This window comes from Myotis lucifugus, unplaced genomic scaffold, assembly GCF_000147115.1.
Source record: "Myotis lucifugus unplaced genomic scaffold, Myoluc2.0 scaffold_210, whole genome shotgun sequence".
Lineage (NCBI taxonomy): Eukaryota > Metazoa > Chordata > Mammalia > Chiroptera > Vespertilionidae > Myotis > Myotis lucifugus.
In genome coordinates, this window is record NW_005871258.1 from 163,422 (window position 1) to 186,833 (window position 23,412).

General features: G+C 39.9%; 1 protein-coding gene across 1 annotated transcript in view; it reads right to left on the reverse strand.

The window, feature by feature from the left end:
- The window catches only part of TMEM131 (transmembrane protein 131), a 147,558-nt gene extending 124,950 nt beyond the window's left edge, over positions 1-22,608 (reverse strand). The window contains exons 1-4 of the mRNA XM_023761468.1: positions 22,587-22,608; positions 18,131-18,192; positions 14,310-14,350; positions 642-710 (exon numbers count right to left, since the gene is read on the reverse strand). Of these exons, the coding sequence (XP_023617236.1) occupies positions 642-710; positions 14,310-14,350; positions 18,131-18,192; positions 22,587-22,608 (194 nt within the window). The remainder of the gene's footprint in view (positions 1-641; positions 711-14,309; positions 14,351-18,130; positions 18,193-22,586) is intronic.
- Positions 22,609-23,412: the final 804 nt, after the last annotated feature.

Below are 23,412 nucleotides of genomic sequence, written 5' to 3' on the forward strand. Positions count from 1 at the left end.
AAAAGTTTGTACTTTAAAAGCATATGGATCTCTCTGGCCGGGTGGCTCAGTTGGCTGGAGCACAATCCCAAACACCTAAAAAAGGGTGGTGGGTTTCATTCTTGGTCAGGGCACATACCTAGGATGTGGGCTCAATCCCTGGTTGGAGAGCATACGGGAGGCAATGAATCGATGTTTCTCTCTGACATCAATGTTCCTTTCTCTCTCCCTCCCTTCCTCTCTCTCTAAAAAACAATGAAAACATATATTCAGGTGAGGATTAAAAAATAAAAATAAAAACCCATGTATCAAACAAATAGTATATCCTTCTATATCCACAGGAAACATTTAAATAATAAAAAAGGAAATTAAGTGCTAATCAGAAAAGGTAACCTATAAATTTTATGCTGCTTCTGAAGGTAAGAGTCTCTGAAAAGACTGAAATATGTGAGTAGTTTTCAAACTTCAAAAGTTAATATTATATGTTTTGTTCATAATATTGCTTCCCATATGTAAATTGCATTAAACATTATTTGTTTCCCTGGTGACTTGAGCATTAACTTTCTCATATAGATAACACAGGCAAAAGGCAAGACAATGCATGAATAAAATATACGTAATAGTTGAAAGGAATAACTATGGTCTGAACATTTTAAACTTACTGTTCATGGAAATCCAGCATTGGTGGTTCAAATCGTATAGGTCTGCAATTACCCCGGTACAGAGATATACTGTAAGTAAAAAGAAAACAGCTTAAGAAGCAATTCCTCAAATAACCTATTTCCCAAGCCAAAGTCAGACACTTAAATTTTGTCACAAAAAAAGTATCTTTAAGAAAGGTTAAGTCTAATGTTCTATTAGGGATGTGCATTATTTTATTAGAGCATATCAGTAAATGTGTGTTTTAACAAAATTAAAAACAACAACAACACAGGAGTAATTTCCCTATTGAAAGGTAATGCAAAAAACAGAAACTGCTCAGGTAGATGAAATGTTGAAATTTATTTGGTTGATATAGTTGATAATAATATACCTTAACATACTCACTTGGATTTTTTATACATGTACAATGAACTATAAATACATAATACAACTACAACTTACTTAGAAGACATTATACATATTATAACTAAAATGGCAAAGGAGTCCTAGCCGGTTTGGCTCAGTGGATAGAGCATTGGCCTGCAGACTGAAGGATCCTGGGTTCGATTTCAGTCAAGGGCATGTACTTCAGTTGCAGGCTCGATCCCTGGCCCTGGTCAGGGTGCATGCGAAAGGCAACCAATTGATGTGTCTCTCCATCACATTGATGTTTCTCTCCCTCTGTCTCTTCCCCTCCCTTCCACTCTCTCTAAAAATCAATGAAAAAATAAATAAATAAAATGGCAAAGGAACTAAACAAAAATTAATTTTGGGACAGCAATTTCCAAGAACTGAAATACCTTTTTAACCTGAGAGTCTAGAACACACTGATCTATGACATCTTGGCCTAAATATTTGAGTATATGTCTAACTATCCCATTTGATACTGGTACTTCCCACTAGAACAGGTTTCAGAATAGCAAACTTCCTCAACATCACCACGATCTAACAGTGATGCTAAATATAAATGACCTGGAGGTTGAGTCCACATAACTACAGTCATCTGTTTATATACCAAGAAAGTCAGAAATTCAGTCAGCCACTAAAGTTTCTAAATAGTCCATATTTCTCTTTCTGTTGCATTTTAAGAAGTGATATAAAAACAAAACCCATTCTGTGAGATGACTATTTCCATCACCACCACAATTCACAAGAACACAAGCTTCAGATGATACAGTAATTTTATTCAAGAAACAGAGAAAATACATTAGAAATAGACAAGAACATACAAAATATGTAGGAAATTTAGCTTTAACTCAATTTTATAAAGATTAAATAGTCTGAGGAGTGGCATAATTGAGCTAAAAGCTCTAAAGTCAAAGGTGTTTTTAACCCTACCATTAAGAGCAATCCTCAGTGCTGCTTGATAATCCCTCTACATATGGTGAACAGCAAAAATGACACACACAAATAAGAAGAAAAACACCCAACATTAAGATGATTCTGTACTAAAGCACAAAACTAAAGATGTTGGGACAAAGAAGGCACGATTCCTCACAAGACAGCTGCTACATGCAGCAAGAGGTACAGAATCTACTCTTAATTTCTGTCCTTCTAAGTCTTAGAATCTAAGACATGATGTAACTCTGGCTCCTTTGAAACAAGAGATACTACTACTGATAAAGTTCATCAGTTTTAACAGTGTGAAACCCAAACTTGCAAGAACTCTTAATCCAATCAAGGGGAAAGTATACTGCATAAAGTAAATGTGTCTAACTCATTAATTTATATATAAACACTGTTATGAATCGTAATGTAAATATCTGATATGCAGGATGGTCTTAGGCGACCCCTGTGAAAAGGTCGTTCGAACGCCAAAGGGGTCTCGACCCACCGGTTGAGAACCACTAGTAACTCCATCTAGTAACTCCACTTACAATGGCACTAGAGCAGAGAGCCCAGCAGTGGCTCTGTCCATCTGCAGAACCAAGCTGGTTCACCCAACTGGCCAGGGAACTTGATACACAGCTCTGCTGGATTTGGGTTCCCAGCAATCAAGCTGTAAGAGATGTGAAGCCTGTTCTATTGTCTGCCTGGACAAGGAATCAAATATACCCCACCCAACTGCTGATAACTGTACCTAGTCCTGCCCAACTAGGAAGATTGACCAGAGGTAATGGGCACTCTGGAACACATCCTACTGCTCCGCATGGACAGAGAACCAAGCCAGTAGTGTTTTTTAAAAAATATATATTGATTTCAGAGAAGAAGGGAGAGGGAGAGAGATAGAAACTTCAATGATGATGAGAATCACTGAGATCAGCTGCTTCCTGCATGCCTCCCACTGGGGATCAAACTCACAACCCAGGCATGCATCCTTGACTGGAAACGAACCTGGGACCCTTCAATCTGCAGGTTGACACTCTATCCACTGAGCCAAACTGGCTAGAGCAGTGGTTCTCAACCTTCCTAATGCCGCGACCCTCATGTTGTGATAACCCCCAATTTCATTGTTACAAATTGAACATAATTAAAGCATAGTGATTAATCACAAAAACAATATGTAATTATATATGTGTTTTCTGATGGTCTTAGGCGACCCCTGTGAAAGGGTCGTTCGACTGCCAAAGGGGTCGCGACCCACAGGTTGAGAACCGCTGGGCTAGAGCCAGTAGTGTTTTTTAAAAAAATATGTTCTTATTGATTTTTCTTTTTTAGAGAGAGAGGAAGAAAGAGACAGAGAGAGAAATATCAATGTGAGAGAGAAACACTAATTGGTTACCTCCAACACACACCCTGACTGGGGACAAACCCACAACCCAGGTATGTGCCTTGACCAGGAATCCAACCAGCAACCCCTCAGTGCACGGAACAATACCCAACTAACTGAGCCACACTGGCCAGGGTACAAGCCAGTAGTTTTACCTAACTGTTCTCAGATAAAGCACCCCTGAACTCAGAGCTCAGGAAGTGACCTTGGCAAAACTGAGACCCTAGCTATGGACAGATACTACCAGCTGACCCATCAAGCATCCTGAGCTGAGTGGTGAAGGACTGTTTCTGCTGAAGTGGGCGATAAAATATGAAAGAGGACACCCCTTACTCTAATGTGTAGATACCAAGGAAAGGAATAAAGAATTATGAACAACCAGGTAAACACAATACCACCAGAGGAAACTAATAAAGCTCCAATAACTGACCCTAAAGAAAGAGATATTCGAACTGTCTGACCAGGAATTAAGAATGATATTCTTAAATACATTTAGTGAACTATAAGACATAGACAAATTAGGAAAACAATGCATGAACAAAATGAGAAGAAATAGAAATTACTAAAAAAGAAACCAAACAAATCCTAGTGCTGAAAAATACAATGCAATGAAGAATTCCAGAGAGCTTCAACAATCGACTGGACAAAGGAGAAGAGAGAATCAGTGGACTGGAAGATAGTTAATTTGAAAATATCTATTTAGAGGAGCAAAAAGAAGAAAGCACAAAAAAAAGTGAAGAAAGCATGTGGAGCCTACAGCAGTAATGGCGAACCTATGACACGCGTGTCAGAGGTGACACGCGAACTTATTTTTTTGGTTGATTTTTCTTTGTTAAATGGCATTTAAATATATAAAATAAATATCAAAAATATAAGTCTTTGTTTTACTATGGTTGCAAATATCAAAAAATTTCTATATGTGACACAGCACCAGAGTTAAGTTATGGTTTTTCAAAATGCTCACACACCGAGTTCAAAAGGTTCGCCATCACTGGCCTACAGGATACCATCAAGAAAAATAATAAAAATATTATGGGAATCACAGAAGGAGCAGAGAAAGGGAAAGAAAGTATATTTAAAGGAATAATGAATGAAAACTTCACAAACATGGGGAGAGAAATGAACATTAAGATTCATGAGGCCCGCCCTGCCAGCGTGGCTCAGTGGTTGAGCATCGACCTATGAACCAGGAGGTCACAGTTCGATTCCCGGTCAGAGCACATGCCCGAGTTGTGAGCTTAATACCCAGTGTAGGGCATACAGGAGGCAGCCAATCAATGATTCTCTCTCATCATTGATGTTTCTATCTCTTTCTCCTCTCCCTTTCTCTCTGAAATCAATCTATATATATAAAAGCCAAGTGACCAAATGACGGAACGACTGGTCGATATGACGCGCATTGTGGCGGCCAACGGGCCTGATGGGGGCCCCGATCGACCCCCCCCAACTGCCCATGGCCTCTTCCCCTGGGCGGCCCCGCCCCCAACCGCCCCCCCCCTCCAATGACTGGGGGCAGGGCCAGCTGGCCAACCTCCCACATCCCGTACTCCCCGCTGGCCCCCCAGCCCGATAGGCCCCCATCAGGGCGGGCCAGCCGGACCCCACCCGTGCACGAATTCATGCACCAGGCCTCTAGTAAAAATATATTTAAAAAAAAAAGCAAACTAAACAAAGACTCATGAAGCCCAAATGACCCCAAATAGGTTGGATCTGAAACAGGTTATACTAAAACACATTATAATTAAACTGTCAAAAATCAAAGACAGAGCCCAGCCAGTGTGGCTCAGTGGTTGTCAACCTATGAACCAGGAATTCACAGTTTGATTCCTGGTTAGGGCACATGCCCGGGTTGTGGCTCGATCCCCAATAAGGGGCATGCAAGAGGCAGCTGATCAATGATTCCCTCTCAACACTGATGTTTCTCTCTCTCTTTACTTCCCCCTTCCTCTCTGAAATCAACAAAAATATATTTTAAAAAAATCAAAGACAGAGAATTTTGAAAGCAGCAAGGGAAAAGAGATACATTACATATAAGGCTATAGATGGATTTCTAAACAACAACAAACAAACAAACAAACCCACAAAAAAACAACTTTGCAGGCCAGGAAAGAGTGGGAAAATATATTCAAAATACTAAAGGAAAAATAACTACCAATCAACAATACTATACCTGGCAAAACTGTCTTTTAGAAATGCTGGACAGATAAACACTTCCCCAACAAACAAAATCTAAGGAAGTTCACTTTCACTGGACCTTTCCTACAAACAATGCTAAAGAGCATTCTTCAAGTAGAAATAAAAGGATGTTAACAAACATTTAAAAACATGAATTATGTGCAATGATAAACATACAGTCACCAAGTCCCATTTTCTAATACTGTGATTATGGTGTTAATTCATTTACAGCTCCAGTTTAAAAGTTTTTAAAAAGTACCAAAATAACAAACACTAAAATAACCTGTTACTGAATACACAATATAAAGTATATGTAAAATTTGATATCATTAAAGTGTGGGGAGGGGAGTAAAAGTGAAAAGTTTATGTATGCTATCAAAGTTAAGTTGTTATTATCTTAAAAAAGAGTGTTAAGAATGTGATTTTTTAGTATAATGGTAACCACAAAAAGGAAAACCTGTAGTAGTTACACAACAAATTATGATAAAGAAGTCAAACCATACTACTGCAAAGGGTCATCAAATCAGAGAAGACAGTAAGGTAAGAAAGAAGTAAGGAACAAAGGATTTAAAAAAAGAAAGAAATTAACAAAATGACAATAGTAAGTCCTTACTTTATCAATCATTACTTTAAACAAAAATTGATCAAAAGACTTAGAATGGCAGAATGAATGAAAAAAGAAAAAACAAGATCCAAAGGTATGCTGCCTGCAGGAGACTAACTTTAGCTTTAAAGACACACATAGATTGAGAGTGGCAGGATAGAAAAAAATATTTCAAAAAAATAACTAAAATAAAGCAGGAATAGCTATAATTATATCAGACAAAAAAGACTTTAACAATAGAGGGGTCAATCTATCAAGACAACCTAAAAAGTATAAATATTTACACACCCCAACATCAGGGCACCTAAATATTTTAAGCAAATATCAACATTTAACTAAAAAAAGGAAATAAACAGAAACACAATAATAGCTGGAGACTTTAATACTCCACTATCAACAATGGATAGATCATCCTGACAGAGAATCAATAGGAAGCCGTGGAACTGAACAATATTATAGACCAAATAGAGCTAAGAGAAGTACACAGAACATTTTGTTCAACAATAGCAGAATGCATATTCTTCTCAAGTTCACATGCAACATTCTAGGACAGATCATATGTTAGGCCACAAAACAAGTCTTAGCAAATTTAAGAAGGTTGAAATTATAGCAAGTATTTTTTCTAACCATCCTAATATATAAAAAGCTAGGGGCCGTCATGACCTAAATGACCAGATGGCTGACCGAACAGCAAGCTGTGTGGGGTGACCAGGCCAGCAGGGGGGTTAGTGAGGGACGACCAAACGACTGAACAGCAGGCTGCGTGGGGTGACCAGTCCGGCAGGGGGCAGTTAGGGGCAACCAGGCAGGCAGGCAGGTGAACAGTTAGGAGTCAGCGGTCCCGGATTATGAGAGGGATGTCCGACTGCCGGTTTAGGCCCAGGGATCGGGCCTAAACCGGAAGTCAGACATCCCCCGAGGGGTCCCGGATTGGAGAGGGTGCAGGCTGGGCTGAGGGGTCCCCCCCCCCCGCACGAATTTCATGCACCAGGCTTCTAGTCCTATTTAATAATAGAAAAACATGGTAATTGACCATACCTTCGCTACGCCTCCCATTGGCTAATCAGCGTGATATGCAAATTAACCGCCAACAAAGATGGCGGCTAATTCATACTGCCGGCAGGGCGGGACACCAGGAGCCGCCATCCAGGCCCCCATGTGCGACCCCAGGAGCCGCCGGAAAGCCAGGCTGCAGGCAAGGCAAGCCCCCGGGACCCAGGAGCCGCCTTGCCTGCGGCCCGTGATCGTGATCGGAAAGCCGGGCCACAGGCAAAGCGGCCCCCTGGAACCCAGGAGCCCGTCGGCGAGGTTTGCAGGCGAAGCAGCGATCAAGCTATGAGGGGGAGGGTGGGGGGCAGAAGGAGCTACAGGAGCAGCTCTGGCCGGAGACTGAAGACTCCCGCCGGAGGGAGGAGCAAAGACTGAAGGCTCCAGCCATAGCGAAGACTGTGTCCAGAGCGAAGATGGAAGGTGGTGGCCAGAGTGAAGGTCTGGGTCCCGGGTGCCAGAGGAAAACTGGTGCTGGCAGCCAGGGGAAAGAGTGCCTATTGCACGAATCTTCGTGCAACGGGCCTCTAGTCCTATATAATAAAAGCCTAATATGCTAAGTGTCCAGTCGTCCAGTCAGCCATTCAACCAATCAAAGCATAATATGCTAATGATATTGTAAGGCTGCTCAACTGCTCACTATGACGTGCACTGACCACCAGGGGGCAGGTGCTCCAAATGGTAAGTGAGCTTGCTGGTGGGGTCCAGCCAATCGGACTGGGTGAGATGGGCAGGACACGCCTGGAGGCCTCCTGTAATCCCTCCCCACCTGGCCAACCTCCCGCGTCCCTCCCTGGCCCCAATCATGCACCATTGGGTCCCTTGGCCTGGCCTGCTCCCTCTTGCAACCCCTTGGGGGATGTCGAAGAGCTGGTTCCGGCCTGACAGTGGAACGACTGGTCGCTATGACATGCACTGACCACCAGGGGGCAGACGCTCAATGCAGAAGCTGCCCCCTGGTGGTCAATGCACTCCCACAGGAGGAGCGCTGCTCAGCCAGAAGCCAGGCTCACAGCTGGCGAGTGCAGTGGCAGTGGCGGGAGCCTCTCCCACCTCTGTGGCAGTGCTAACAATGTCCGACTGACGGCTGAGGCCCGCTCCCCACCAGGAGCGGGACTAAGCCATCAGTCGGACATCCCCCAAGGGCTCCCGTACTGCAGGACCACGCCCCCCGAGTGCACGAATTTCGTACACTGGGCCTCTAGTAATGGTATAAAACTAGACTCACTTATAAGAGGAAAACATGAAAACTTACAAGTACTAGGACATGGAAATTAAACAACACACTCCTGAGTAACTAATGGATCAAAGAAGAAATCAAAAGGGAAATGAAACAGTATCATGAGACAAACGAAAATGGAAACACAACACATCAATCCTGTGTTAAGGATAAAGGATAAAGGAAAGCAGTTCTAAGAGAAAAATTTAGAGCAATAAAAGCATACATCAAGAAAAAAGGCAGATCACAAATAAACAAAGTAACTTTATACAGCAAGGAACTAGAAAAAGAACAAATTAAACCCAAAGTTAGCAGAAGAATTAGAGCAGAAATAAATGTAACAAAGAACAGGAAAACAATAAAAACAGGTAAATAAAACTAAGTGTTAGTCCTTGACAGGATAAACAAAATTGACAAATTGTTAGCTAGATTAACCAAGAAAAAAACAGAACCCAAAAATAAAAATTATATATGTAAGAGGATACCACAAAAATACAAAGGATCCTAAGAGACCACGTACTATGAATAAGTATACGCCAACAAATTGGAAAACTAGAAGAAATGGATAAATTCCTAGAAACATACTACTTACCCAAACTAAATCATAAAGAAATAGAAAACCTAAACAGACAAATAACAAGCAGACAAAAATAACAAGCAAGGAGACAAAAACCTCCGAACAGGAAGAAAGTACAGGGTCAGATGGTTTCAACAGTGAATTTTACCAAATATTTAAAGAAGAATTAATTCCAATGCTTCTCAAACACTTTCAAAAAAACTGAAGAGGAGGGAACACTTCCAAACTCATTATATGAGGCCAGCATTACCCTGATACCAAGGACACTACAAGAAAGGAAAACTACAAGCCAATATCCCGATGGATATAGATACAAAAAACGGCACATTAAAAGGCTCATACACCATGATTTATCTCTAGGATGCAAAAATGGTTCAATATATGCAAATTAATACATGCGATACATCACATTAATAGAATAAAAGATAAGAATCATACAGTACATCTCAATAGATGTAGAAAGTGAATTTGACAAAATTCAATATCCATTCATGATAAATACAACAAACTGGGTATAGAAAGAATGTACCTCAACATAATAAAGGCCACACATGACAAGCACTCAGCTAACTTCATACACAAACATGAAAGGTTAAAGTTTTCTTCTAAGATCAGAAGACGACACCATTTCTACTGAACATAATACTGGAAGTCCTAACCAGAGTATTCAGGCAAGAAAAAGAAACAAAAGGCAACAAAACTGGAAAGAAAGAATGAAATTATCTCTATTTGCAGATGACATGATTTTCCCATATAATAAAAGGCTAATATGCAAATCAACTGAACAGCAGAATGACCAGTCACTATGATGCACACTGACCACCAGGGGCTGATGCTCAACACAGGAGATGCCCCCTCATGGTCAGTGTGCTCCCACAGGGGGAGCGCTGCTCAGCCAGAAGCCGGCCTCACAGTTGGTGAGTGCAGCAGCAGTGGCGGGAGCCTCTCTTGCCTCTGCTGCAGTGCTAAGGACCCCTTGAGGGATGTCCGCCTGCTGGCTTAGGCCCACTCCCTGCATGCCATTTTGCATATATATACAAATAGAATCATCATATTATATGTTTTAAACTTATACAATGTTATATATCAATTCTATCTTAATATAATTGGGGGAAATGGTGCCTTCTGAGGAGCTGAAGTTTTTAATTTTGATAAGTCCAATTTATCATTTTTCTTTTATGATATGTGTTTTTGGTATCCTAAAAAAAAGCTTGTCCAGGTTGCAAACATTTCTACTAAACTTACTGTAAATGTTTTATGCTTTTAGCTCTTACATATAGGCCTACTGTCCTTTTTAAGTTAATTGTGGTTTATGTTGTGAGGTAATTTAAAGTTCATTTTTTCCCCTTATAAATATGACACAAAATGTCAAAAAGCTTTTAAATAGGTATTTTAAGCCACTTGTCTTAGATACCTTGATCCCCTAAACTAAAACCTGAGGTTTTCACGATTGATTCTAATACCCTCTCCAAGTGTGCTGCTTCCTTCCACAGGTATCCTGTCCCTTCAACAACACATATGCTTGATGACCTCATCTGAAGTGGTGTCTCCACGACCCTTCCAGACCCCTGAAGCAGGGGGTATATCCAGAGCCCCCGCACAGAGCAGATACTGTAAGAAGCTGAAAGCAGAACCTACTCCCACCTCTCTTCAACACTCTTCCCTGCGTTGTACTCTCAAGTCCTGATGCATGCCTTCTGCATGCCTCCACTGGCATCCCTGCTCTTTCATCGACTTTCCCCCTCTAATTCCTATTAATTCTCTATATTCCTCTTCTAGGAATGTTGGCTGAAAGAACATATAGTGAATATTGAAGAATTCCATATTTGGTATAAGAATAGTCAAAGAGAAGGCAACACTGAGCTGGCAATCAGAAGAGAATGAATTCTGCCCTGGCCAGGTGGCTCAGCTGGCTGGAGTGTCGTCCCATATACCAAAAAGGTTGTGGGTTCGATTCTCAGTCAGGGCACATACCTAGGTTGAGGTTCGATCCCCAGTTGGCCACAGACATGAGGCAACCAATTGATGTTACTCTTTCACACCAATGTCCCCCCTCCTCCTCTAAAAACCAATGAACATGTATCCTCAGGTGAGGATTAAAAAAAAAGAAGATAATGAATTCTAACTAAACTTGGGCACATCCCTTGGTTCGATGAGTCTCAGCTTCTTCATGTGTCAAACAAAGGGGCTCAACAAGACAATCCACTGGGGTCTCTTGTTAGAATAATCTCTGATTATATGATAACTTTCATCTTAGTGAAATTTTCAAACCCAAACTCTGACACTTTTATAGAAGTTTGTATTTGAACTGAAAAAAACACACACAATTTCTATTCTGATACAACTATACATTTACAATTTCTGTTGTTACACGACTGCACATTTTACTTTATATTTCCATTTCATATTTTATTTTACATATACATTTCCATTAAAGTTATTCATATTTAAATGAGAGTTCAGGCACTGTTTAATTTGACTGTGCAGCACTGAGCCACATATAAAAAGAACTGGCTAAATTCTTCCAGTGTGAAGCTATGTTCTGATCATTACTGCTAGGGAAATACAGAGACTATATTTTCTCCAAGTCACATGTTTTAAACAAATGACTTATTAAATGTAATTCATAAATACAGCTCTTTAGTTTTTTTTGCTTTGCTGGTTTAATTTCATTGATTTTTAGAGACAATGGAAGGAAGAGGAAAAAGGGAGGGAGGGAGGAAAGGAGAGAGAGAGAGAGAGAGAAACATCAGTGTAAGAGAGACACAATGATTGGTGGCCTCCCACAGGTGTCCAAATTCAGGCCAGGGAGTGAACCCACAATCCAGGTACGTGCCCTTGACTGAGAATCAAACCAGCGATCCTTCGGTGCACAGGCCAACACTGTAACCACTGACCTACACCAGCCAGGGCCAGCTCTTTAGTTTTTAGTTGGTTGGTATGAGCTAAATCTAAATTTAAACTTGTATATGACCATAGATTGAACTGCATCCTCCCAAAATTCATATGTTGAAATCCTAACCACCAATGTGATGGCATTTGGAGATGGGGCTTTTGGGAGGTAATTAGGGTTAGATGAGGTCATCAGGGTTAGGCCCTTAAAAGAAGAGACACCAGAAAGCTTGCTTCCTCTTTCTCTCTTTGCCATGTGAGGACAAAAGGGAAAAGGCAGATCTCTGCATGCCAAGAAGAGAGCCCCACTGGTGAGCCAAATCTGCTGGCAACTTGATCTTGAACTCCCTACCTCTAGAACTGTGAGAAATAAATGTCTGTTGCTTAGCCGCCCAATCTGTGTGGTATTCTGTTGTAGCAGCCTGTGTTGACTAAACACACGTTTACTGCCTAATCCAGTCCATACTATATGGTATTACTGCATACCAATTTGAACCTAATATTTATCTAATTCATTGTCTTGTTGAGAGAAAAGAGGTATGATTGTTTTAAAATGTACCTACAAATTCTCCAATATTCCTGCTATCAATAGGTGTAAATCTCTGCCCCCACCCCACCAATGCCTTAATTCCATGCCAACCTAAGTGATCAAAAACTATATGAGGATAGGTCATAAAAGGTGATCCAGCTCCCACTGGCTCTCTTTGGGATGTTCACTCTTGGAATGCAGCCACATGCTGTAAAGAAGACCAAAGCTTTGTGAAAGACCACACAGAGGGGCCTACATGCAGATGTTCTAGGTGACAGCTCAGCTGAAGTCCCAGGTAACAAGCTAGCATCGACGTGAGACCAATCCTATCTCCAGCCCCTTGCCATTGAGTCATTCCCAGCTCTGGCGTCTCCCCAGCTGAGGCCCCGATCACCATGGAGCAGAGGCAAGCTGTCTCTGATAAACTCTGCCTGAATTCCTGCCCTATAGAATCTGACAGCATAGCAAGATGATTGTTTTTTTGCCAGTAAGTTTCGGGGTAGTTCATTAGACAGATCTAGATAATAGATAAGTGGAATGTGAGATCAGAATATCATGTTTTCATGTAAATTCTTCAATATACTAGGAAAATAACTCAAAGCCCAGATCTTGATCATGATCATGATCATGATCATGATGAATAAGATCATTTTCATAAATGTAGCCCAGTATAATTCCATAGCTAATTTCCTAAGTGCTGGAATAAAGGATTGAGGAAGAAGCACAAGATATCAGGCATGCTTTTCTCAACACTAATTTTGCTTCAAATGGGTCAGAGTTCTACGGTTCTTAGACGGTCCAGCCAAGGTCACATCAAGCTAGACTCTCAGTGGTCTGGAAATAATCCAACCAGAGTCAAAAACATTTGGGGAGGGGTGAAGGACACAAGGCGGCATTACAATTTATAATCATAATAGCAGAGAAGTCTACACCTCACTGTTGGCAGTTGGCATGTCCTTAGGGCACGGGTCACAGCAGATCAGGTCCCAAGAGGCATAAGTAAAACATTAGGGAGAAGGACAGAGCAATAGGGGAGCAGGGACATTTAACTGCAGATATGAAAGAGCAAAAAACAGTGATTACTGAAGGAGTTTCATTATACATATTTTGGAAATAAAGTTTGTAGCTGCCCTAGTCTTAATTGGAATATTTAATACTTCTGTCTCAAAATAAAATGTTCTGTTGATGCCATCTGAATTTCACTGGTGTGAGGATACTCCTGGATGTACTTTAGTATCAAGGATCTCTCATTCACAGAAAGCTCTTCTTCCCCTCCAGAAACCAGCTGCAGGCCCTCACTGGATATGGAAGGGGATCAGGCAGTATCATTCTTTATATTGTCTCCATAATAGATGTGAGAAGCTACCAAAAGACCAAAAAATTTGGAGGTGTGAAAGGCATCTTCAATTCACATGCGTGTATACAGTCTCCTAACACCCGAGGGTAAAACCACTCTCCTGTAGTCATGAGAATCTGTGTTTTAAAGGCATCCTTTCCAGGGGATGGGTCTCACTACTCCCAGTTCCCCCTCTAGGAGCCTGCAGACAAAATGACCTCTGGCGATACTGAAGGCAGCAATGGTCAGTCCATAAAAGGCAGCGAGAGCCTCAAGAGAAGTCTCTAGGGAGTTACAAAGGTGATCCTCTGACAAAGCCAAGAAGTTTCAGCTCTGAGTAAAAGCCTTTCATAGATGATATACTACACAACACATCACATGCAAATTCAGATTTTAAAACCTGGTTTTCCTTACACAAGACTTGAAATACATGATATAATATGATTTATAATATACTTTTCCCTCTTCATCAAAAAAAGTATGGGGAAGAAATGGGGAACATTGCAGGAATCCCCCAGAAGGAACTGAAAGTATGTTAGTATTTTACTAAATCTACTGAATTTTATATATTGTAAAATATATATATATTCCTTCTTTACCTTTTTTGTTGATAGGAACTGAATCCAAGTGTTGTCTCAGTCTGTGAAAGGAAGAAAACAATGGTAAAAATACTAAAACAAAATCTTTATACTAGAGACATACGAAATATCCAAAATATTTTATTGTAATTTCAATCCTGATCTTATGCTCACTTGAATTTCCAGGTTAAACCTGATGCCCAAATCATATGAAGTGACTTGTCACACTACTAGTATGTACAGGTGTACACTGCTTTTTGTAGTTCACATTATGCCACTTCCTTCACAGAACACCTACGTTAGTACCTGCTTTCAGTAACCAAAACAATCCAGAGCATCTGAGCCGTATCTCCCTTGATTTTGTGTGTCCCTTTGCAAGCCGTGTCCTTCGGGTATCAGAAAAGGCTAAGAGAACTCGCAAGGATGTTAAGTTTTAGCATGAAACTGGACATAATTACGTATATTGATCATGATGAACAAAATAAAGACACTGTGCCTGTGTTGAATTTTGGGTCTGGGAACACTTAAATTTTTTCCATAGATATGACTGTGCTTCTCTGCTTTACACCATTTCGGCTTATGAGAAGTTTCACAGAAACCTTTGCTTTCAGATAGAAGGGGAAACCTATAATTTAAGTGTGAGAATAATTTGGATTACATTTTTTAACACACAAGAAAATAATACAAGGCAATGTAATTGATTTTTACAAGTTTGCCAGACCACCTCCAATGAGAAGAGTCCTCTTCACAATCACTTTGTGCGGCTCCATGTGCCTCTCACTGCTCACTGTGACCGCTGTGTGCCACGTGCTGGTGTGTAACATTCCTGCCATTACAGACCTCAGGGTATTGGAGGGGGAGCGAGGTGGGTAGAGGTGGAAGAGGGTTTAGGGGGGATAAACAGTGATGGGAAAAAAATTAAAGAAAAATGTGTTTAAACATTGAATAAAGGACTATGAAAATCCTGGGAAGGTGCTGTGTCAGAGAATAAGTGACATGCTTAAACATGTGATGAGGGAAGGCCTGTCTGCAGAGATAACATTTACACTAAAGCCTAAAGGGTAAAAAGAGCTGTATGCAGAAGTAAGATTGAGTGGTGGAAGCAAGACTGGGTGGTGGTGGAGAAAACAGCATGTGCACAGGTCCTCAGACAGGAAAGAGCCTGCATGTTCGTAAAAAAGACAGCAGGTCTATCTGGCTGGAGTTTAGAGAGAAGGGAAAGAAGAGAGGAAAATGAGGCTGGAAGGCAAGGCAGGGGGCAGATTCAGATTATGTTGTGCTGTGGTGAGAAGCCATGGTAAGAAGTTGAATTGTGTATATTCTAAATGCAATACAAGAGGTCTGGGGGAGTAAGAGACAGAGGCAGACATGGTTTTAAAGATATTATTCTGGCTACTGTAGAGGATAGATTTGAGGAGGATATGAGAGAAAGCAAGAAGTTGGGAGGCAAACAATGAAGAACATAAAACATTTAATTATGTGTGAGCAAACGCCCAAACTCTAAGAAATACCATCAGTGTCCTGGCCAGTGTGGCTCAATTGGTTGAGCATTGTCCCATGCAGCGAAAGGTCACTGGTTTGATTCCCAGTCAGGGCACATGCCCAGGTTGCAGGTTTGATTCCCAATCGGGGTGTGTACGGAAGGCAACCTGTCAATGTTTCTCTCTCACATTGATGTTTCTCTCTCCCCCTTTCTTTCTCTCTCAAATCAATAAAAACATTTTAAAAAAGAAAATAAATACCATCAGTGAACTTATCCCAAAAGGTTAGCTTCTACATTATAATTAGAAATGACAGTAGAGTTGTGGCACGATTTTTCCCTATTAATATATATTATTTTGAAATGGTATTTTGGAGAATGTACATAGAGAATATATGGCAGATGTGGGAAATGTCCTTATTTTTGAAAGTGAATGTTTGAGTGAAGGTAAAATGTCTCGATGTCCGTAATTTTCTTTAAAATATTTCAGCAACATATATATATACACACACACACACACACACACACACACACACACACACATACATACACACATATACATATACATATATTTTTATTTGAAAGAAAGAGAGAGGGAGAGATAGAAACATCAATGAAGAGAGAGCTCACTGACTGGCTGCCTCCTGCATGTGGGATATATATTACTATGAGTGATCCAGTTTGTCTCCATCCTGGCTAGCACTTAGTGTTGTCACTATTTTGTGTGTGTGGTTTTGATTTGCATTTTCCTGATGGATAATGATGTTGAATAGCTTCCCATGTCCTTTTTGTTATTTATACATCCTTTTCAGTAAAATGTCTGCTCATGTCTTTTGCTAGCTCCTAATTAGATTTTTAAAATTATTATGGAGTTTTGAGAGTTCTTTATATATTCTAAGAACTAGGTTCTTTGTCCCTTAGACCACAGCCTGACTTTTTACCTACTTCAGATGGTGTTTTGCAGAGCAAATTTTTAATTCATCAATTTTTCCTTTATGGAGATTGTACTTCTCTGTCAAGTCTTTGGTGTCAAGAACTCTGCCTTTATCACAACTACAGAAAATACTTTTTCAGCACTATTTGTCATGTTTTTAGTTATAAACAAGTAAACAAATACGTTATAGGCAGCACAACATAATACAGAGACTAATAATCACACCTAGAGTGAGAAGACCAGAATTCTAATACCAATCGCACTACCACAAAGTCCCAAGATCTTGGGCAACTTTCTTAATCTAAAACTTGGTTTCCTTTAAATATAAAATGAACATAAAATTATCAGTTATGCTGCCAAATAACATGGTATTAAAAACAAATGCTATCATTACAAGGTGGTAAGACAAGCGCAGAATATAAATAAAGTTTGGGGGGGGGGGCAGGAAACACACCAGCCACAAAAACCAGAGGACTGGTTAAGACAGCTTTTATTGTTCCTTTCAGCTCTGAAATTCTAGAACTGATTTTAGCTGAGAAGACTAAAACAGGTTTCATGGTAATATCTGAAAGACAGGATTTTATCAGATTACATTTTCTAATTTTATGTAAAATATACTTAAAGATGGGCTTAAGATGGCAAGTGGAAGGATGATATAGATGTAAATCTATAGAACTTATACTCTCTAGAGAAGTTCTTGTCCAGATAAATATTTGGAGGGCCAACATCGAGTTCAGTGTTTCACTCACTGGCTCCATCCTCATGGAGGTCACAAAGATTCCACTGCTCCTGATCTGACTCACTCCCTACCCCTTACGGAAATATTTAATTTAAAAGATAATTCCTACAACTAAGGAGGTTTTTATTATTACCAACTAGAGGCCTGGTGCACGAATTCATGCACGGGTGGGGGGGGGGGTCCCTTGGCCTGGCCGGTGATGGAGGCCTATGGGGGGGGGGGGGGCTCGCTTGCCGCGGGGGAAGGGCCATGGGAGGTTGGCAGCCCAGGGGTGGAGGGGAAGGGGGAGGAGCCATGGGTGGATGGCCGGCCAGCCAGGGGGGGATGGGCCACGGGAGGTTGGCTGGCTGGGGGGGGAGGGGGGGGAGAGGGACCACAGGTTAGCCGGCTGGGGGGAGGGGCCATGGGAGGTTGGCTGTGGGAGCGCACTGACTACCAGGGGGCAGCTCCTGCGTTGAGCATCTGCCCCCAGGTGGTCAGTGTGTGTCATAGTGACTGGTTGACTGGTTGTTCGGTTGTAATGGTCACTTAGGCTTTTATGTATATAGATGATTCTACTGACCTTTCCCCACATAAAGCTCATAAAATATATTTCAAAGAAGGCAGCTACATAGTTAAAAGAAAAATAATAATCGGGTATCATTTAAGGCTTGACACTGAATTAATTCTTGAATTTAAAATAAAATTACCTGTAGCAGCCCTCCATCATCAAAACGCAGTACTTCTATTATGCTCTCCGACTGAATAAATGCTGTGAAGGAAACAAAACATGCTATCATTTAAAGAAACATAAATTTTATTTAAAATATTTTTACCTTGAAATTAATTGCTACAATTTTTATATTTTAAAAATATACTGCTTGATAGTGATAGTTAAAGAGGAAAATATGACTAGTATTTCAGGGTTTTAGCAACAATGGAATGCTTTAAAATAAAACAACACAACTCAATTAGAAACTAGTTTTAAATAAACTACAGGCTGTGTAAACCACTTGCAAAATATCTATTCCTACTATACAGCCAGAAAGAACAAAACAGTCATATTCAACTAATATAGCTGATTATTTACACTGATAGATTACTAGAAATAACACAAACACATAGCAAAGATCACTAGAGGATTGTATTTCCCCAAAAAATGATAAGCTGACATTTTATATCATCTGCTCTTTTAGAAGGATGATATGACTTGAGATCAAAAGTCAAAACAGGCTTGATAGGGATGGGCGAGGAAAGTGGCAAAAAGAGGTTATTCTGGCCGAAACCGGTTTACAATGCAAAGCCAAGATACAAAGCTAACACACTTTTACCACATAATCCAGCAATTATGTTCCTACCTGGGTTGCGGGCACATCCCCAGTAGGAGATGTGCAGGAGGCAGCTGATCGATGTTTCTCTCTCATCAATGTTTCTGGCTCTCTATCTCTCTCCCTTCCTCTCTATAAAAAATCAATAAAATATATTTAAAAAAAAAAAAAAAAAAAAAGAGGTTATTCTGTTCCAAGAAAAGGCTACATAGATACTGTATGATTCCAAGCTAACACACTTTTACCACATAATCCAGCAATTATGTTCCTAGATAGTCACCCAACCGAGTTGAAAATATATGTCCATAAAAATCTGCATGCAATTCCTTAAAGCAGCTTTATTCATCATCACAACTGGACACCATCAAGATGTCCTTCTACAGGTAACTAGACAAACTATAGTACATCCATACAATGAACTACTAGTTGGTGATAAGAAGTAAAAGAAAAGGCTACATAGATACTGTATGATTCCAAGTATATGACATTCTGGAAAAGGAAATACTGTAGAGATGGTAAAAAGGTCAGTGGTTGCTCGGGGTTTGGAGAGAGAAAGAAAAGGCTGAAAAAGTGAAGCACAGCACATTTTCCTGGGCAGTGGAATTGCAGTCTCTATGTGACACTGTAACGTAGACACATGACACTGCATTTGTCAAACCAGAACTCCACAGCACAAATAGTGAACCTAATGTGTGCAATTTAAAAAAATATTTAGGAGATGGCTTGTGTGGCTCAGTTGATTGGAGTGTTGTCCCGTACACCAAAAGGTGGCAGGTTCGATTCCTGATCAGGGCACATACCCAGGATTCGGGTTCAGTTCCCAGTTGTACAGGAGGCAACTGATCGATGTTCTCTTACATGATGTTTCTTTCTCTCTTCCCCTCTCTCAAATCAATAAAAACATATTCTTGGGTGAGGATTTTTAAAAATTCATTTAGGAGATCAAGGGATCCCATAATGGAATGCAGAAGGTAACAAAACAATTTAACGATATTACAAATGTATGAAACCAACTCACTAGAGGGGGGCAGGATGAGGAAAGATGCTAATATAAATAATTTGGAAATTAGTGGAATCTGTAAGACTACAAGCAAAAGAAACTACATAAGCACTGTATTCTAGCTGACAAAGTTATTTCCCACAGGGGTTTGGGTTAATAATTCTGATGCTGATACATGTATACTGAAATTGAACCATTAAGTACGTGGAAGATAGTGGGAGTTAAATTTCTCACTGTTGGGATAAGAGTTTACACAAAAGCAAAGGAAGGAGACTAGAATAATCTATGTGGTAATGGATTAGAGTTGGCAACATCAGTATGTTCAGCATAATACAGATATAGATGATTACATACAGAAATTTATGGATGTGTATATACACAGGTTAGTATACACACATAAATTTCCTTGCTCTGTCCGTTGAGAAGGCCTAGAAGTAATTGCATCCTAGGAGCAAAGAGCACACTTAGCACCCAGGTCTTGGTTTCTAATACCATCCTCCACTAAAAGGACCCAGGGCTTCCTGGAGAGGTGGCTGAATCAAGGGCTAGGGCAGGAAAAATACAGGATGAAACTGGAGCATCTTGTGCCAGAAAGTGAGAAAGTGCTAAAAACCAAAAAACCTACATTGATTGGAATATGTCATAGGAACAGAAAGAGTTCCCAAATGGCCAAAGCTAAAACAACTTGAGCAGTAATATAAAGTTATAACCCAAAGTATAAAATATCCATGAGTCCATACTGATATAAATAAATAAGTGAATAAATAAATAAGTGGGGGAGAAGAGACAAAACTCCTAGACTGAAGAATTCTAAATAATTTATACAGAAACTCTTGGTGGAGTGTAACTCCCTATTCTTTAAGCCTGGGATACACACTGTGATTTCCTTCCAAAGGAAACAATATAGAAAGGAAGGAAAAAATAGTAAATTCACAATGGAGAACATTACCTTAGTTAGATGATCAAGGTCAGTTTCCACAGTGAAAGGTCATGTTGATATGTGTACCCTTGAAATGCTTTATAATAAAAATGGCACTTTTATGTCTGTGGTCTTCCTCCCAAAATCACTTAGTCCCAGTCTCATTGTGAGAAAAACACCAGACAAATCTCACTGAGAGACATTCTACAAAGTACCTGACCAGTACTCCAGAAAACTGTCAAGGTCATAAAAAAACAAGAAATGTCTGAGAAACTGTCCCAGACCAGAGGAGCCTCAGGGGACATAACTACTAAATGTAATGAGTTATCTTAGATAGGATCCTAGAAAAGAAAAAGGAAATTAGGTAAAAGCTAAGGAAATCTGAATAAAACATGGGCACTTCACTTAATAATAATGTATTAATACTGGTTCATTAATTGTAATAAGAAGTACACATTAAGGGAAGATGTTAATTATAGGGAAAACTGGATAAGAGTGTATACAGGAACTCTGTACTATCTCTAAAATATTTATATAAAACTTGGATTGTTCTAAAATAAAAAGTTAATTTTTAAAAAGCACAAAACAATGGTATTTCAATTGGCTCCTCATTGGTAGTCTTTGGGCATTCAGGGAAGAAACTTGCTGTCTAATCCCATATACCTGGTATATGGCTAAAGCTGAAAGTCAAGCAGCAGAATGAGATACAGTGGGGCCTTGACTTACGAGTTTAATTTTCCGAGACCGAGCTCGTTAAGGAGCTCGTTAACTCAAATTACTCTGTCAACTCAATGCAAAAAATCCACCGAGAGACAGCTGGTATCTCAAAAAACTCGTTAGTCGGGACACTCTAAGTCAAGGCCCCACTGTATTAGCTAATTAGATCACTTTACATAATTAAGTGGTGTTTTCCTGCCTTCGAGCACCACTTTCCTCTTATTCTAGTAATCCCATACTGGTTTTACTTTGGGAAACCCACCTCCTCCATTGCTGTGTTTCTCTTTAACCACATTGCCAACCTGTTGGTAAAATTTCCCAGAGCTGAGAGACCAGAGAAAGAGGCTGACAAGTCCATCATTAAATCAAGAGTTTATTAAGGTAACTTACATATGAGGAGTGTCTTGAGCGGACAAGAGAACATGGATATCCTCTGCCTCTGTAGCAGGTGCTAACGAGTTATATAGAACAGAACAGGATGCATAGGGGCACAGGAGCTAGATCAGCTCCAGGTAAGGAAAATCCACCTTAGGAGCTTGCCTTGGGCAGAAGGGAGGGATCAGTTTCTGAGGGGATTTAGGGAAAGTGATGTCTGTTCTGGGTCCAGCAGTTGTCACATCATAGAAGAGTCTCTTCTCCATACAACCTGTTCTACTCCTGCTCATTCCCCACCAGTTCTTGGTATACAGAGAACATTCAATGAATATTAAGTGCATGAATGAAATCCCACCTTTTTGCTCAGGTATAAGTTGGTATTTGCATTAACTGGTGCAAATGATCTCTTTCTGGTTGTTGTCTCTAGTCCTAGCTTGTAGATGAATTTCAAACTTAGGTCAGAGCTAATGACTCCAAAGGAATTACTGACATCGAGTACATTTGGAGTACAAAGAACATCTCTACAGTGATAAGCTGTTCAGAAGAAAGGACTGTGAGTATAGAAGATTCTGCCCAGCTCCCCCATTTCTCATCCCTTTCCTCACCTGTTAACATAAACTGAAATTTCAAATGATCCAGAAAGTGTATTTTTGTTAATACTCCTATTGAAGACAGATTTATTGATGTAAGAAGAACACAAGAAACTATTAAGAATTAATTGGCTAGCCAGATGCCCTCAATGTAGGCAACAAAAAGTAGGAGTTCCTAGTTAGAAACTTTCCATTTATTTAATAGAGAAAACCAAGAAGAAAGTACTGGAAACATACTGTATTTGGTGGCTGCTATCATCGCATAAATTCCCATCATCAAACTAGAAGATCAGACTTACCTGGTCTTTATCTAACTGATCTTTTTAAAAACCAGATTAAAGAAAAGCCATGACTTGGAAGGGCCCCCAAATCCTGTGTCAAAGAGCCACTTTGCCTGAAATCCTTTTCTCATGGCTGGTGTATTCTCCGTCAAGTATCAGTCTTAAAGCCACCCCAGAGAGACCCTCTGTGACTGTTTCAAGCAGTTCCCTGTTATCCTCTCTCATATGCCCTATTTTATCACAATCTGTAACTAGTTCCTGGTTTGCTTATTTTGCCATCTATGCCTAGGACAAAGTCTGAAAGATGAAAGATAAGAAATATTGGATAAAATAATGGCATTACTACTTCAAAATTAATCATCACTAATAACATTAATATATCTTTCATAGTTATACTTGCTCAGGATTTTGTTTCAGCAAAATGCTCAATAATAAATTTTTTAAACATTCTGAACTAGTTTTGTATGAACCTCTCTATAAAGATACTTTATGATTGAAATTTTATTCCTTCCTTGCTAGTTTTCTTATCTGAAAGATGTAAGATACATCTAATTTATCTACTTCCCACATTAAAAGTACAAAGGGATTTATGAAAGAAACCCAATAAAAAAGTATAATTACTGAAATTCCCCAACTTTTAATGAAGTAGTATAAGAAACATAAAGAAATGACAAAATATGGCCCATACACAGGAAAAAATGCAATAAACAGAAACTGTCCCTGCAGAAGTCCAGATATAACTCTTACTAAATAAAAATATTAAATAAGCTTTTTAAAGTATG